Source organism: Mugil cephalus, chromosome 1, assembly GCF_022458985.1.
Source record: "Mugil cephalus isolate CIBA_MC_2020 chromosome 1, CIBA_Mcephalus_1.1, whole genome shotgun sequence".
Classification (NCBI taxonomy): Eukaryota; Metazoa; Chordata; class Actinopteri; order Mugiliformes; family Mugilidae; genus Mugil; species Mugil cephalus.
The window spans coordinates 12252354-12266448 of NC_061770.1; the positions used below are offsets into that span (position 1 = coordinate 12252354).

General features: G+C 44.3%; 2 protein-coding genes across 4 annotated transcripts; one reads left to right on the plus strand and one right to left on the minus strand.

Annotated features, from left to right (window-relative positions):
- The first annotated feature begins 582 nt into the window (after positions 1–582).
- LOC125014477 (transcriptional regulator QRICH1-like) lies at positions 583–7583 on the plus strand. The gene is made up of 12 exons (XM_047595564.1): positions 583–820; positions 1509–1795; positions 1883–1978; positions 2065–2205; positions 2295–3068; positions 3155–3332; positions 3453–3607; positions 3740–3854; positions 4402–4510; positions 4749–4897; positions 4994–5084; positions 6370–7583. The coding sequence occupies exons 2-12, from the start codon at positions 1541–1543 to the stop codon at positions 6554–6556; spliced, it is 2250 nt and encodes a 749-aa protein (XP_047451520.1). The 5' UTR covers positions 583–820; positions 1509–1540; the 3' UTR covers positions 6557–7583.
- LOC125014484 (receptor-type tyrosine-protein phosphatase V-like) lies at positions 7032–13540 on the minus strand. 3 transcript variants are annotated; one of them, XM_047595586.1, is made up of 12 exons: positions 12914–13540; positions 12723–12772; positions 12370–12463; positions 12003–12102; positions 11830–11920; positions 11668–11744; positions 11431–11565; positions 9885–10007; positions 9618–9775; positions 9364–9499; positions 8453–8514; positions 7032–8331 (listed from the first exon to the last, which is right to left on the minus strand). In XM_047595586.1, exons 3-12 carry the CDS (start codon positions 12372–12374, stop codon positions 8124–8126), a joined length of 1095 nt encoding a protein of 364 aa, XP_047451542.1. In that variant the 5' UTR covers positions 12375–12463; positions 12723–12772; positions 12914–13540; the 3' UTR covers positions 7032–8123. The 3 variants fall into 3 exon arrangements, with proteins under 3 accessions (XP_047451542.1, XP_047451552.1, XP_047451532.1); XM_047595596.1 differs by lacking the exon at positions 12723–12772 and having other exon boundaries at positions 7032–8328; positions 12914–13539; XM_047595576.1 differs by lacking the exon at positions 12723–12772 and having other exon boundaries at positions 12914–13539.
- Between the last annotated feature and the right edge of the window lie 555 nt (positions 13541–14095).

The following is a 14095-nucleotide window of genomic DNA, read 5'->3' on the forward strand; positions in this document are numbered from 1 at the left end:
AATTAATTTACACTGTTATTTATTTGATTAGTTATCATGTACAAGTGCATATAGGCAACAAACTCTAACAATATAAGAATGAACATTGTTATTGATGTTGATATATTATATTATGTAAGTATGAGCTTTAACTCTCTGTGATCAAAATCAAAGCTACAGAAGAAACTTTAGATTCATGTCGGCTGTGTAGGCGAACGGCAGGGGTCCAGGAAAGGGTCGGTGATCTCATCAGTAAGTACATTCCCAGGCACATATTTAGTCCATAACACAAATTAGTGTGGCAGACGCAGACCATGCTGAAGTGTAGGCCGTGGGAATTAACCCTCAAATGCCCATCGCTTCCTGAGCACCACCCAAATATTCAGCACATCTCCTTCGGACCACCTTAAAAGTTTCAGAACCCAGTGAACCACTAGGAGCGTCTCTCTGGCAGAACTGCGTTTTAAGGTGGACTGACATCTACCTCATCTTGCCGCCTACTCAGCCCGAATGTGTCGCCTTTAACGGACTACTCAGCCGGCGCCAGTTATCGCGATATCGCGTGGTGGAAATACCGCGACAACACGGCAGCGCTACAAATCGTTCGCCCATTGGTCTGAGGCTGCTGTTGTAAGATGGCGCCCAGCGAAATATGAGTGCTGCAGAGAAAGAAAAGCTACAGCCGACCATCTAACGAAAACCAACGAAAACAAAGATTAAAAGCAGCCGCAGGGAACCCCAGTAGCGCTCCGCGTCGCTGCTCGTTGGAAGAGGAGAGTGGTTTGGAGGGCAGAGAAGCGCTGGTGTGCGGCTCAAACCTCGGCCCGGTTGAGAAAGAGAGGTAGCTAACGCGCCTGCTAACGCTAGCCTGCTAGCTCGGGAGAAAACAGAAAAATGTAATCGGTGTAACGCCGCCGACACTGGAGAGTCACACCCTAACATTTGTTCTGTTTTGTGCGTGGGTATCGCATGCAAGGAAGCTAACATTTTGTCATACGTGGACATGTTTGCGCTGATTTGCGCTTCCAAACACAACTCCGCAAGATGTTATTTGCAAACAACACGCGGCTAGTTAGCCGTGTAGCTGGCTAACCTAGCTTGGCGTGCAATCACCTGATAGATTAGCAGGTATTTAGATCGTGCACCATACACATAATGGTAACTCGGTCTTTGCTTGAAACGTGCATGTGTTCATTACGCAGTAGTTTCCATCGCAGCTTTGAATACGGCATCGGATTTGGAAAGTGACCGCGCTTTTGTCCCAGCTCGTTCACACTCAGCCAGAATTAACCCTTTCCTAATACCATCAGCCTGTGTTGCTGCAGGACTGTGGGCTGTAGGTCACTTTGTAAACACTGGTGTTAGCACAGCGATTTTATTTTTAAATCTTCCACCTGATTCAAATGCGTTTAGTTCTGACAGGCCCCATTGGATTTTGAGTCATAATCATACTGTACACAGTTAATTTTATTAATACACAAGCTTTATCTTGATATCAACCAATGCTTACCTAGTAAACATTTTCACAGGTTCACCCCTTTTTACGAGGGCACTGTCCGCAATGAATAACTCCCTGGATGGCACAGGCTCCTATGAGGAGCTGGTGAGGCAGAAAGCCAGGAGCATCCCTCAGCATCGCATGAAGGAGTTCCTGGAGTCCTTGGCAAACAAAGGTCCAGATGCCCTGCAGGAGTTCAGCCAGCAAAGTGGAGATGCCACTACCACTACCACCACTATGGTTTACCAACAAGAGGCTAACTGCATCTATACAGACAGCACCGAGGTGGCGGGGTCACTGTTGGAACTGGCGTGTCCGGTAAATAAGCGTGCTAGATGATTGTAAAGCTAAAGGGTTTCGGTCCGTTAAATTAAGCTCTCTGACAGTTGCCGTCTTCTGATTCAGGTGCAGGTGCAGGTTCAGCCACAGCAGCAGCAGATACAGGAGTCCACATCGCAGCAGCAGCAGTCTGTACAGAACACGGAGCAGCAGATAGTACAGGTCTGTGTCCGTCCTTTACCTTTTATGTTATGTGCATTAGTTTATTTTGTTCCTTTTAATCCCGAATCCTAAATGTCTGTTTCCAGGTGCAGATCCAGGGCCAGCAGCAGGGTCAGATGCTGGGCCAGGTTCTCCAAGTGCCCTCTGGCTCCCACCAGCAGCTACAAGGTGTGACCACTGCACAGCTGATTCAATCTGGGGAATTGACAGAGGAGCAGCACCAACAGGTTAGTACACAAATATCATAAGAGGTCGCTATTTTGGCATCAAAAACTTGTTATTAATTTCCAAGTTATCATCTTTCTGCTCGTTTTAGCTGCAAGCCCAGTTGGTAGCAGCTGTTGCAGGAGGACAGCAGATCCAAATCCAGACGGTGGGAGCCCTCTCACCCACCCAGCAGGACGGTTCAGAGAGGAGAGTCATGGGAACCACAGTTGCCACGTCCCAGGGAGCAGGTGTCCTCCAGCCGGCCAAAAAGCGTAAGGTGGACATGCCCATCACAGTGTCCTATGCCCTGCCTGGACAGCAGGTAGCCACGGTCCTGGCAATCCCCCAGGGACAGGGCCAGCAGCAAAGTTACGTGTCCCTGCGGCCAGACCTCCTGACTGTGGACAGTTCCCACCTTTACAGTGCTACAGGCACCATCACGAGTCCCACCGGGGAGACCTGGACCATCCCAGTGTATTCTGCGCCGGCTGGATCTGGAGGCCGTGAGCAGGTCACACATATTGCCATCCCCCAGGAGGCTTACGGGACAGTGCAGGTTGCGGGGACAAACACTACAACCATGACCACGATGCCAACACAAGTTACTGTTGAAAATGACAAGCTGAAAATCCCCGCCAGTCAAAGTCAGACAGCACAGGCCGTTTCCAGCATCACCAGCTCTGGAGTTATGGGGGGCCAGGAAGAAGTGGTGCACACACTTGCTGCAAACACACTGTTCCCTGCCCAGCTCATGAACGGAAACATCCACATCCCAGTTGCTGTACAAGGCTACTCTAATGCTACACAATCCCTTATCTGGGATCCGCAGCAGCAGGTGCTGCACACACAGGGGCTGTCAGGGCAGGAGGTACAGCAGCTACAGGTAATAACATGGTTGTTCAGTCATATCAGACGTTTGTCTTGTAGAGGTGCTTTTCCAGATTGTCTGAAATAACCGTGTCTGTGCAGAGTCAAGCGGTGGTAACTGAAGTAGATGGTCAAGGCCAGCAGCAAGTGCAGGTGCAGGAATTACTGCTGCCTGCCACTCTGAAGCCAGAGGAGGGGTTTGATGTCTGGCGGCTTTGGGCCCAGCGGAAAAATGCAGAGTTGGATAAGTCGGACAGAAATAAACTGGCTCCAATTGGCCGTAAGTACACACAGTCCCTAAATAGTGAAAACCACATTTTGTTATTGACTCATGTATGTTGCCACTTCCTTTTCTCTGTTTGAGCTGCCAGCCCAGTCACTGTGTGTGTGTGTGTTTTAGGACGCCAGGTACTGCGTTTCCAGGAAGATTTGGTGTCCTGTGCAGTTGCTGAGCTGTGCATGGGCCTTTCCTTAATGACAACAGAGGCCCGGGGTCTGGAAGGAGAGTCTTATGAGGCCGACGTTCTTTACTATGTGTTTCTGTGCATTCAAAAAGTGAGTTTACCATGCACACACACATCCACACCCTCAATCGATCGTCCATTAAATCTCTGTTGATGATGATGATGATCGTTTGTAATGCAGCAACACTCATAACATGAGTCTCCTTCCATTTTTTTTCCGCAGTATCTGTTTGATAATGGTCGAGTGGACGATGTTTTCTCAGATCAGTACTACACTCGCTTCGCTCAGAGTCTGCACCAGATCCTGGAGCCTTGGAGACCATCTGTTCATCCGCTAGGTGCGACAAAAGTTGTTTGTCAAACCTACTGTTTCTGTGTTTCTATAAGCGTTCCTTTAAAATAAGCTTCATAGTTTCACCAATTCTGTCTCCAATGCAGTAAACAGTGGTGTTTACAAACAATTACTTTTTCAGCTGATTAATGCATTGATTGATTTCTGACAAAATAAGAAACGGTTTCCTCCTTTTAACATTTGTTCAAACATATTTTAAGAGAGACACGTTTTGACATGAAACCGTTCTGATAATTGCTTCCCTTTTTTTTTTTTTTTTTTTTTTTTTTTTAATAAAACAGTACATTTCAATCCTCTGACTGCTCTGCATTGGGCTGTTTCTACTAACGTCCCTTCAGCTTGCCTGCTACTGTTGATGTGTATATTACACAAAGTTTCTGCCCCGGTCACAATCCTGTCTGATATATGCCCCTAAAAAACACACCTGCACAGTGTAACCCAGAAATAAGGTTTTTAATAAAAGATAAGTCATTTCTGTTGTTTAACTTGGACCCTGCAGGTCTTCATAGTCTGCTCCCTCTCGCCCCTACCAGGTTATATCATCCCAAGTCATGTAACGGAGGAGATGCTGTGGGAATGTAAACAGCTGGGAGCTCATTCTCCATCAACACTGCTCACAACCCTCATGTTCTTCAACACCAAGTGAGTTCCCCAATACTGTAAAAATATTTAAATTACTTCCTGGTGCTATTTTAATCTTCAATTAGCATGAAATGTTGCCTGATAAGATTTTGTTAATAGGAACAAATATTCATTTAGGACACAACTAACTCACAGCCCATGGATCTATAAAATACTGTCCTATATGAGACACTGTTTTTCTCTATGATTTCTAGGCTCTTGTGGTATATTTAATCAGTGCTGATACATTATTTTACAGGTATTTCCACCTGAAAACAGTGGATCAGCATCTAAAAGTGGCCTTTTCCAAGGTGCTGAGACACACCAGGAAGAGTCCCAACAACCCCAAAGACAAGAGCACCAGCATCCGATACCTAAAGTCGACGGAGAGGTTCATTGGGCAGAAAGGTGAGTGCGTCCGTGCATCTCCACTGTGCAGAGTGGAAACCTATCTTAAGGATAAATTATGATTGTCTGTCTAATTTTTTTTGTTTTATGGTTCAGTGACAGATGACATGTACTCAGAACAGCTGGAAGACCCAGAGAACCCGCTGCGATGCCCCATCAAACTCTATGATTTCTACCTCTTTAAATGGTAAATATAACCTCTCGTGAAGAGTCAACGTTTTGTACATCCCTTTGAAGCGTAACCTGAGCAGAAATTTACTAGTTACTAACATTGGAGTGTTAGTAATGTTACTCTGGCCAATGTTGAACATTAATTCACACAGAGAGTCTTTAGTTTCTTTCGAGGTGATGCCATCTTTAAATAAATGCGTTAGTGACATGGGAAGTGGAGTACACTCACTTAGATGTGTGAGAATACTGTTGCTAGGCAACTGAGAACAACATGGCTGATGGACAACTATTCCCTTAAGCTCCTCTCCAAAAAGGTGAATCATTTTTATCTGCATTTAAACATTAATAGGGATTATAACTTCTTTGGCCTCTTTCGTTTTTTTTTTTTTTGTTGTTTTGTTATTTTTTAATTAATGTCGGTGGCGATCGTTGCTGGTGAATGTAGAGAAACATCACGCTGAGAAAAATGGAAATACAACTGAATGTTTGAGCAAACGGTCACGCTTAAATTATTCATTATGCTTCAGCGCTGGCAACAGCCGTAGCCAGAGGCATCGTGTTTTCAGGTTGTCCGGTCGTCCAGTTCTTGAGAACAGGATATATCTGGAACACCTCGAGGGATTTTGTTTAGATTTGGCTCCGATGTTCATTTGGGCTCAAAGATTAACAGATTAGGTCAAAGTTTGGTCATTTTTGGGGAGTCGTTCTGCATGACGACCATTACGACACATTCTGTTCCTCTGGTATTAAAGCGCAGACTTGGTGACTTTGCTGAGTCTGTTTCTCAGGTGATGAATATTGTATCATGTCATGAAGCTCTGTATCGGTCTCCAAGTGAACTCAACCTATACATAAGACTGTGAGGTGGTAATTGTAGTTACAACATAGACAGTGGGATTTTGGGGCTCTCTTGTTTCGGATCATTAAAGACATCTAGTTTATGCTGATGTACGAATATTCAATTTGTGTTGAAAGTTTTTAGAGAGGCAGTGATTTAACTTTTTGATCCTTTTGCTGGATTATTATATTCGACTGCTGAGCGACTGAGCTTATGTCAAGATGAAGGGAGTGATGGTCACACTAAAGACTACATTATCCCTTAACCTCATGTAGCACTTTCCTGTCTTAGTGGTTCTCAGAGCGCATTAGGGGATTTCCTTTTCTACTTTTTCCTGTTTCCACAAAAAGTGTTGCGTAACATTTAGATTGCTCAAACTGACTTTTATATCTAAATAGTTTTTTTTTTTTTAAAGCCTGTTGGGAAAATCTCTTCTCATTGTGTTCTGTTTTTCTCCTCTCAGTCCGCAGAGTGCTAAAGGTCGCAATGACACCTTCTACCTGACCCCTGAGCCGGTGGTGGCTCCAAACAGCCCCATCTGGTACTCGACTCAGCCAATCCCAAAAGAACAGCTGGAGCAGATGCTCGCCCGCATCCTTGCCGTTCGCGAAATCCAGGAAGCCATTCACATGTCGGAGAGCGCGCGCTAGTTGGACTGGAGGAGGAGAAAGAAAAACGGACTAGACTCTTTGTCTTTTTCTTCACCCAGCCTTTGATTGCTCATTGCGAGTAGTTTTTCTATTCTCTCACACCCTCTTGTGGTCTTTATGGGTGGCATGTATGTGTTTATATTCATTATGTGTCTGCATCTCTCTCACACACACACACGGACTGTACATACACATAAAACCAATACAGATGATTTGTCTCACCGAGGCAATCGGATTTTATGTTTGTTTTGGCCAAAGGATGTAGTGTCTAATCTTTTTATCGGACCTGAACTCTAATTTAATTGTTATTTTACTGTTGGTTTAACTGTTGGCTCTCTTCACCAATGGTCTGGAATAATTGTTAATTTTCTTTCCTGTTTTAATCTGTAATATATTTCAGATATATTTTCACTAGGGTTGGCCTGCGCTATGCTGCTTTTGTTAGACATCCCTCTTTGTTGCTCCGTTTTTTTCCTTTTTCTGCCTTGGTCCCAGTGAATACCTCCTCGGTATTAAAACTGTATTGAGCAGCCAAACGTAGGGTAAAAGCTGATTTTCATGTCGTTTAGGTTCCCCTTTCTTTGTCTTTCACTTTCGTCTGTCTGGAGCTCAGACCTCATGCGGACACGCTGGACTCTGAAGTGACTTGGCTCGATAGCAGAAGCTACTGGGACTATCTCAGCCGCATCGAATCACGTCTGGACTCGGCTGCAACGCGCCATCGCCACTGGACCTGCAGCTACTTAGCACTTGCCACACTTTAGAGACGTGGCAGAGGGAGGATGACGACCGCTGCTGGATCCTAAGTACATCATCAACCCCAAAAACTCACCTGACGGGGATCTATTGTATCATACAGGTCTTATTACACGACAGACAAGAGACTCTTTGAAATGTGGGGGTAGCCCTTAATGTTCTATAATGTATAGTACTCATAGCTCCTTCATGTACTGTAATGAGTTTCAGTCATCTAAGGAGAATGGCAGTGCCTGTGTGTTTTTGAAACATGACCTTTTTTGTACAGTCACTATACCATGTGTCTGCCTTTCTAGCAAGTCTCGTATCAACTCTGCACATGCATCCTTAAGTACTGATAGCCTGCATTGTGTGATATAAAATGATGCACAATGATTTTTCAAAAAAAAAAAAAAAAAACAAACGAAAAAAACAATCTTAATAAAAGACATCTCACAATGGCGCTTTATCAGTAGTGGAGCTGTACACAGTAGAAAGGTTTTGTTAGTCCCCTGAGGTGGATTTTGTGTCATGGAGCATCTTTTTCTCATGAATCTCACAGTAGCGAGGGGTAGAAGAACCCGCTTGACCTGGCTGGCAGGTTATTCCCTCAATTTGTCTTCCCGGTAAAGATGCAAAGTGCTGTGTGTGTAGATTCTTTATCTGCATGTTGTTCGGCCGGTTTTCCACCTGCAGGGCCTGTCCTCATACCATACGCAGCGCTATTTATTTCTGCAGTCTTTGTTCATCTGTCTGAGGTGTGATTTGTGTTTGTGTTTTGTTTTTTTTTATACGCAGTGTTTTTGTATGATGCTTCTTGCCGTGCATGAGTTCACGAGGCTGGATTCAGGGATGAGGAGGAAGGCAGTAGCCTCCTCAGTAAGTTCTGTATTGTGTTCTGCTGTTGGTCTGATGGGGGTGTCTGTCGTTGGCGGTGATGTCTCCTCCTTCCTGCTCGGGCTCCCCGTCCTGAGGAGCCGTGGGGCTGATCCTGAGTGCCTTGGTTAGCGTTCGAGCCGGCTCCCCGGGTCTGTGGGCTGCTGGGAAAGAGAAGACGCCTAATTAAAATGTCGCCGTACGTTACAGTGACTAATAATACGGTGCCTGAGCCTGGAAACTGTATGTTGGATCCCGGTGGGGTATTTATTTCTGTATTCTCACCCTGCTGAGGCTCCTCCACTGAGCCAGAGCAGCAGACACTGATGAACAAACATGTACTGCTCCTGAGTGCACACAAAAGAATGAGCAGGTGATGAGGAAGCTTGGTCTTATATTTTACACAAACCAGTAAAGCACACTGTTAAAAAGAATCCAGGTGACACATTTTTGGAAAGCAGCTGAACATATGTGAGTGAGTTACATTCAAATACTCTTCATACTGTTGTTTACATGATTATTTTGTGTTTAAGAAAGTTGAAAATCCGGTTACGGTTAGGAGGTATGCTATTTACATTTACACTACTATTTAAACAGTGTAGATGTCTCGTATGTTGAATATGATGGCCTGCAGCTTAGCTTAGCATTCTTAGCATGAAGACTGGAAGCAAGGAGCTCTTTCCCCCTGCGCCCACTCTTTATGCTAAGCTAAGAAAATAGACTGCAGCTTCACAAAGTATGTGCCACTCAGACTGCATTGGATACAACCCTTTCCGGTAGTAAGGTGTTGTTATTACTTGATACTGGTACAGCAGCTGATGAACTTAAACTAAGTATAATCATTTTAAGACTCTGACATTAGATTCCCACCGTGCTTGATGAGCTTTGTTTTGGTGTTGTACTGTACGTCACAAAAGTTTGAAATACTACTCCTTTATAATTGATTTTACACTTTTGTTGACCACTGCAATTGTTAGTTTTAGATTAAGCTTCATCTACAAAACCTGTTATTGAAAAAGAAGCAGTGTGAATATAATATGAACACATTTTACATTTAATGTTCAAGTGCAATTTTGTATGCAGGAAAAAAATGCTTTTTTTTAAAAAAAAAAAAAAAAAAAAAAACACACACACACACATATATATATATATATATATATTAAATGATACTTCTTCCATTTCTGCTTGTGACTGACCAGAGTCTGGACCATGCACATTCGATGCAGCCGCAGATCCTCCACAGCAGCCCGGACATCAGGCCGGATACCCCTCGCACACAGCTGCATCAACCACAGCAGCGCCACAAATGTCCCCGAGCGTCCGACGCCTGCACTGAGACAAAAGAGAGAAAGAAAAAAAAAAGAGAGCATTGACTTTAACTGACCGATAAACCCCCTAAAGACTCTGCAGGGATAATGCTGACGGAGAAGCTTAAAGTCAGAGGTCAAACCTGCAGTGCACCACAGTCGGCCCGAGACGAGGGATGGCTTCCAAATGTTGCCGCACGTGCTCAGTGAAGCCGCAAAGGGAGGACGGGCTGGGGGTGCCCCGGTCCGGCCAGGAGGGGTAGTAGTAGTGTGTGATTATCCTGTCTGTCGGGCAGTCTCTCTGAAACACAAACACGTCTCTGATTGATTGCGGGTACGGCCGGTGCACACGCAAGTCAGCAGCGGCAGGTTAAAGGGACGAGAGCGTGATGGATGTGTCTGCTGCTCACCTGTCGGAGGTTAATGGTCGTGATAAAATAATCTGGACCTTGTTTGCGAGTCACCGTTGTCACTTGGATCAGTCCATGATAAACTGTCCTCGGTTCCAGAGGCCAGTACTTATCACACAGCACCTACGCAGGCAGAAAGAAGAGATGAGGTCAGAGGGAATGTCCTGACATGATGTATGGGGAACCTTTGGAAATACCAGGTTGTCTGCATTAATCTGTCATGAAATGTCATCTTGATCCTCACCTGACTCACGACTAGAGATAATCACAAAGTCGCACCAAATAGTGCTAATAACATGATGAATCTGTTAGAATTTTGGGAGGAATTCACTAAAGAAGATGCTTTTTATTAATTGCCAGCTCAATGTATCTGAGTGTTTCACAGCTCCACTCTCATACCATTGATTGGACTCCGGCTAATTTATGAGTGTAAGTAGCTTTTGCCTCTCTTCCTGTTTGAATAATTAAATGATATATTTGATATGGACAACAACAGGGAGAACAACATAATGACTCGATATGAATTCAAGTTGATCTTGTTTGTCACAGCTGGCAACCTGTTATCTCAGGTTCGTACAGACAGGAAAGTCCACCTTTGAACCTTTCTTTACATTTAGACTATTGCCAGTTATATCTCACTGCTTAATTTCTACAAATATTTTGTCCAATAACCGAAAGGTTGGAAGTTCGATTCCGCCCTATCCCTAGCCTGTCCGTTGTGTCCTTGGACAAGACACTAAACCCACCTTGCCCTGAGGTGTGTGCTCCCTGGTGTATGATTGTGAGTGAGTGGTGTTGATGTTGGTGGTGGGAGAGGCCGTAGGCGCACATTGGCGGCCACGTTTCCGTTGGCCTTTAATTTACCACCACCAGGGTGTGACTGTGTGAGCGAATGAATAATGCAATGAATTGTAAGCCCTTTAAGCATCTCACAATGGAAAGAGCCCAATATAAAACCAACGCATTATCATTATTATGATTAGTAAGTATTCCTGGTGTGGGTACGGTCATCTCCTAAAGTCTGTCTTCTTGGCTGGATGCCAGTAAACACCACAGTCATTACATGGTCTGTTAGCAAACACACATTGCCATTTGTTAATAAGAGAATTAATGGTACTGTTTAGAGGTGACTCCACTATTGGCAGGAGGACACAAATCAGTCACAGGTTGTGAGCTTTCGGGCGCTATGTATAATGATGTCACCTGTCTTCATTATTTGCCCTGATAGTCAAGAGCTATACTGCCTCTAAAGGGTAAAGTCACTTCAGCACTTGGTTGTGTGCTGAAAAGCTCTCAATTTCTATTTTTTTTTTATTTTAATTTTTTATTCTAGGTCGAGCTATGCAGATATCCACTCTGATCAGGCATAACATTATGACCACCTGCTTAATATCAGTGCTTCTCCTGTGTTGATGTTAGCCCTGATATCGGTGTGTGTTAATTCTAACAAGGCAAACAAGGGTCAGCAATAGAAAAATAAGCATGCAAAGGCCGCACACGCAATGACAATGCGTGCGCGCGCACATAAACTGAATGTGTCTCTCACTATGTCTTTGTATCTCAGAGCCGTCACCATGACGATTATCCTGACGTTTTGCTCCCACACCATCCTCCAGAAGTCGGCCATGGTGTTGGGCAAAGGGCCCTGGGTGCAGATGAAGTCTCTCTCTGATCCTCCGCCCTGAATCCAGACACAACAGTCATTAACGGGCGCGGACAGATGCAGAGGCCGTGAGCAGCATGAGCAAGCGAGTGATAAAAATGAACGGGATTGAGAGCTTACAGGCACAAAACTGGCGTTGATGTAGTCGGTTTGAGGGTGGATGGTGTGAACAGACAGCCTCACCCGACAGTGATCGTCTACAACCGGAAATTAACACAAATTAAAGTCTCAAACTTTGCTCCACGCGTGCGCTGCAGTCGATTTTGTAAGTTTTTCACTCACAGGGTAAAATGCAGGGGTATCTGTTCTTCTCTCTGTTGACATCGGATTCCCCCGCTCTGGTCGAGAGGTCTCTGCCAACTTCATTCAGCTCCTGCGCAGAGCCGCAACATTAAAACACACGACAAACACTTCACAAATCAGACCTGGGCTCGTTTTCGTTTTAGGATAGTCACCTCAAACTCCTGTTTAAAGCCTCTGTTATAATTGGCAGCCAGCGCCTGGCATCGCAGGTTTAACTCCTCCAGAATTTGCGCTCTTGGTAAAGGTTGCACCCTGAAAAAAAAAAAGATTGCAGAAGTCAATAATTTTTCTTACTGGTGAGAAATTAAAAGCCCGAAACCAAGTATTCCTCCTCGTCTTAGAGCTGAGTTTTTCACCAAAAACTAAAACAGTTTCTATATATACATAGATGCCTTAGGATGTTTAGGTGTTACAGGTGATTGGGTGAATGTAAAGAGTGTATCTGTTCAGTCTTTTCTTTGTTCAGTAGGGGGTGTATGGCTGATGGCTGGGGGACATTGTGTGAGACTTTATCCTTACCTCATGTCTTCTCTTTCAGGTGATCATATGCTTTTTGCAAAGAAACCGGTTGTCCAGCGATGCCAGGATTTCAGGGTCTGTGATATTTAAAGTCCTGTACAACAGAATAAGTGATAACGTAACCTGAACTGAAAAGCGTCGTGTCTACTTTTTGTTTTTGTTTTATTTGTACATTTTACATACAAACATAAGAGTAATAATAAAGTTAAACGTTGTGCTGGAGAAGTTGGAAGCCAAGAGGCTTATGAAGATACCTCCCCAATATAAACAACAACGTTCATCTTAACAGTGTCAAAGTTAAATACTACCTCTTGTTTCCCCCTCCCCCACTACTTGTTAAAGAGGAATTTTACCTTCTCAGCGTGAGTGACACCAGAGTAAGACCAGGAAAGCCGGAGGGTTACTGCAGCAGAATTTTTTATTTTTTTATTTTTTTATTTTTGTCCATTCTAGGCGAACTATATCTCTGTTCCTATGGCCTATTTTAATATAAAGCTTCACGTAACAAGTCTAACATTCTCACAGAACAATTAGAATTACTGACCTGGCAAGAAAGAAAACCTGTTCGGACAGGTTGTCACCACCAAACACCAACAGCAGGGCAAAACAGAGTCTCAGTGCGTTTTCCTCTTCGTCAGCGTGCCTTGGATAAATGTTTTAAGTCTGCCACAGGTTGAAGGGGAAGAGTAGAGGACTGCACGACTCCGAGTCATCTTAAAGCCGTCTGGTTTTAAGGTTCTCTCTTAAGGTTTTTTTTCCCTCACTCTCTCCGTGTGTCCGTCCAGGCGGGAGAAAAGAGTGATGGGTGGAGACAGTGGGAGGAACACCTAAGTACAGGGGAGGGATGTCGGTGTGTGATGGCCTCAGCAATTCTTTGTGCTAACCGTGTCACTTGTTTCACAAACAAAACAAAATGTCTTTGCTTCCAGGAAACTTATCTCCTTTCTGTTCTTTTGTTGTTTTTTGTTTTTTCAGGTCATACCTGGGTATTACCAAATTATCAGCGAACAAAGCTCATGGTTTTCTATCCATATTTAAGGCCTTATTTTAACAACATCAACAACAGACAGTTTCCACACACACGTGTGTACTATTTTAGATGAAATGTGAGATTTAAATGATTTTGGAAATCAATACATTGATTTTTTATTTACGTTTTACACAATGTTTTGGAGACACCCTATATACACTGATCAGGCATAACATTATGACCACCTTCCTAACATTATGTAGGTCTCCCTTGTGCCTCCAGAACAGATCTGACTAATCAGAGAATGGACGTGGTCTTTCTGAGGGTGTCCTGTGGTGTCTGGTAACAGGATGTCGTTAGTGGTAGTAGCCTTTGGGTCCTGTGGATTGAAGGGAGGGGCCTCCGTGGATCAGGCTTGCTCCAGTGCATCCCACAGATACGTGATACGTTTGGGATCTGGTGAATTTGGAGGCCAGGTCAACACCTTGTGCTGCTTTTCATGTTTTTCAAGCTTGTGTGTGCGTGTCAGGCTGCATCCTGTCACAGCTATGGGCTGGGGTTGTCTGGTCTGGTCTACATGAATGTCAGGGCCAAAGGTTTCCCAGCAGAACATTTTATATTCTCAGGAAGGTCAATGTTATTTACATCTCCTGTCAGAGGTCGTAATGTTATGGCCGGCGTACCAGACTACAGAAGAGCATTTTTGAGCACGTGTGCCGTTGCACTTTTAATATTCTCAGGTAAAATAGAATTGTA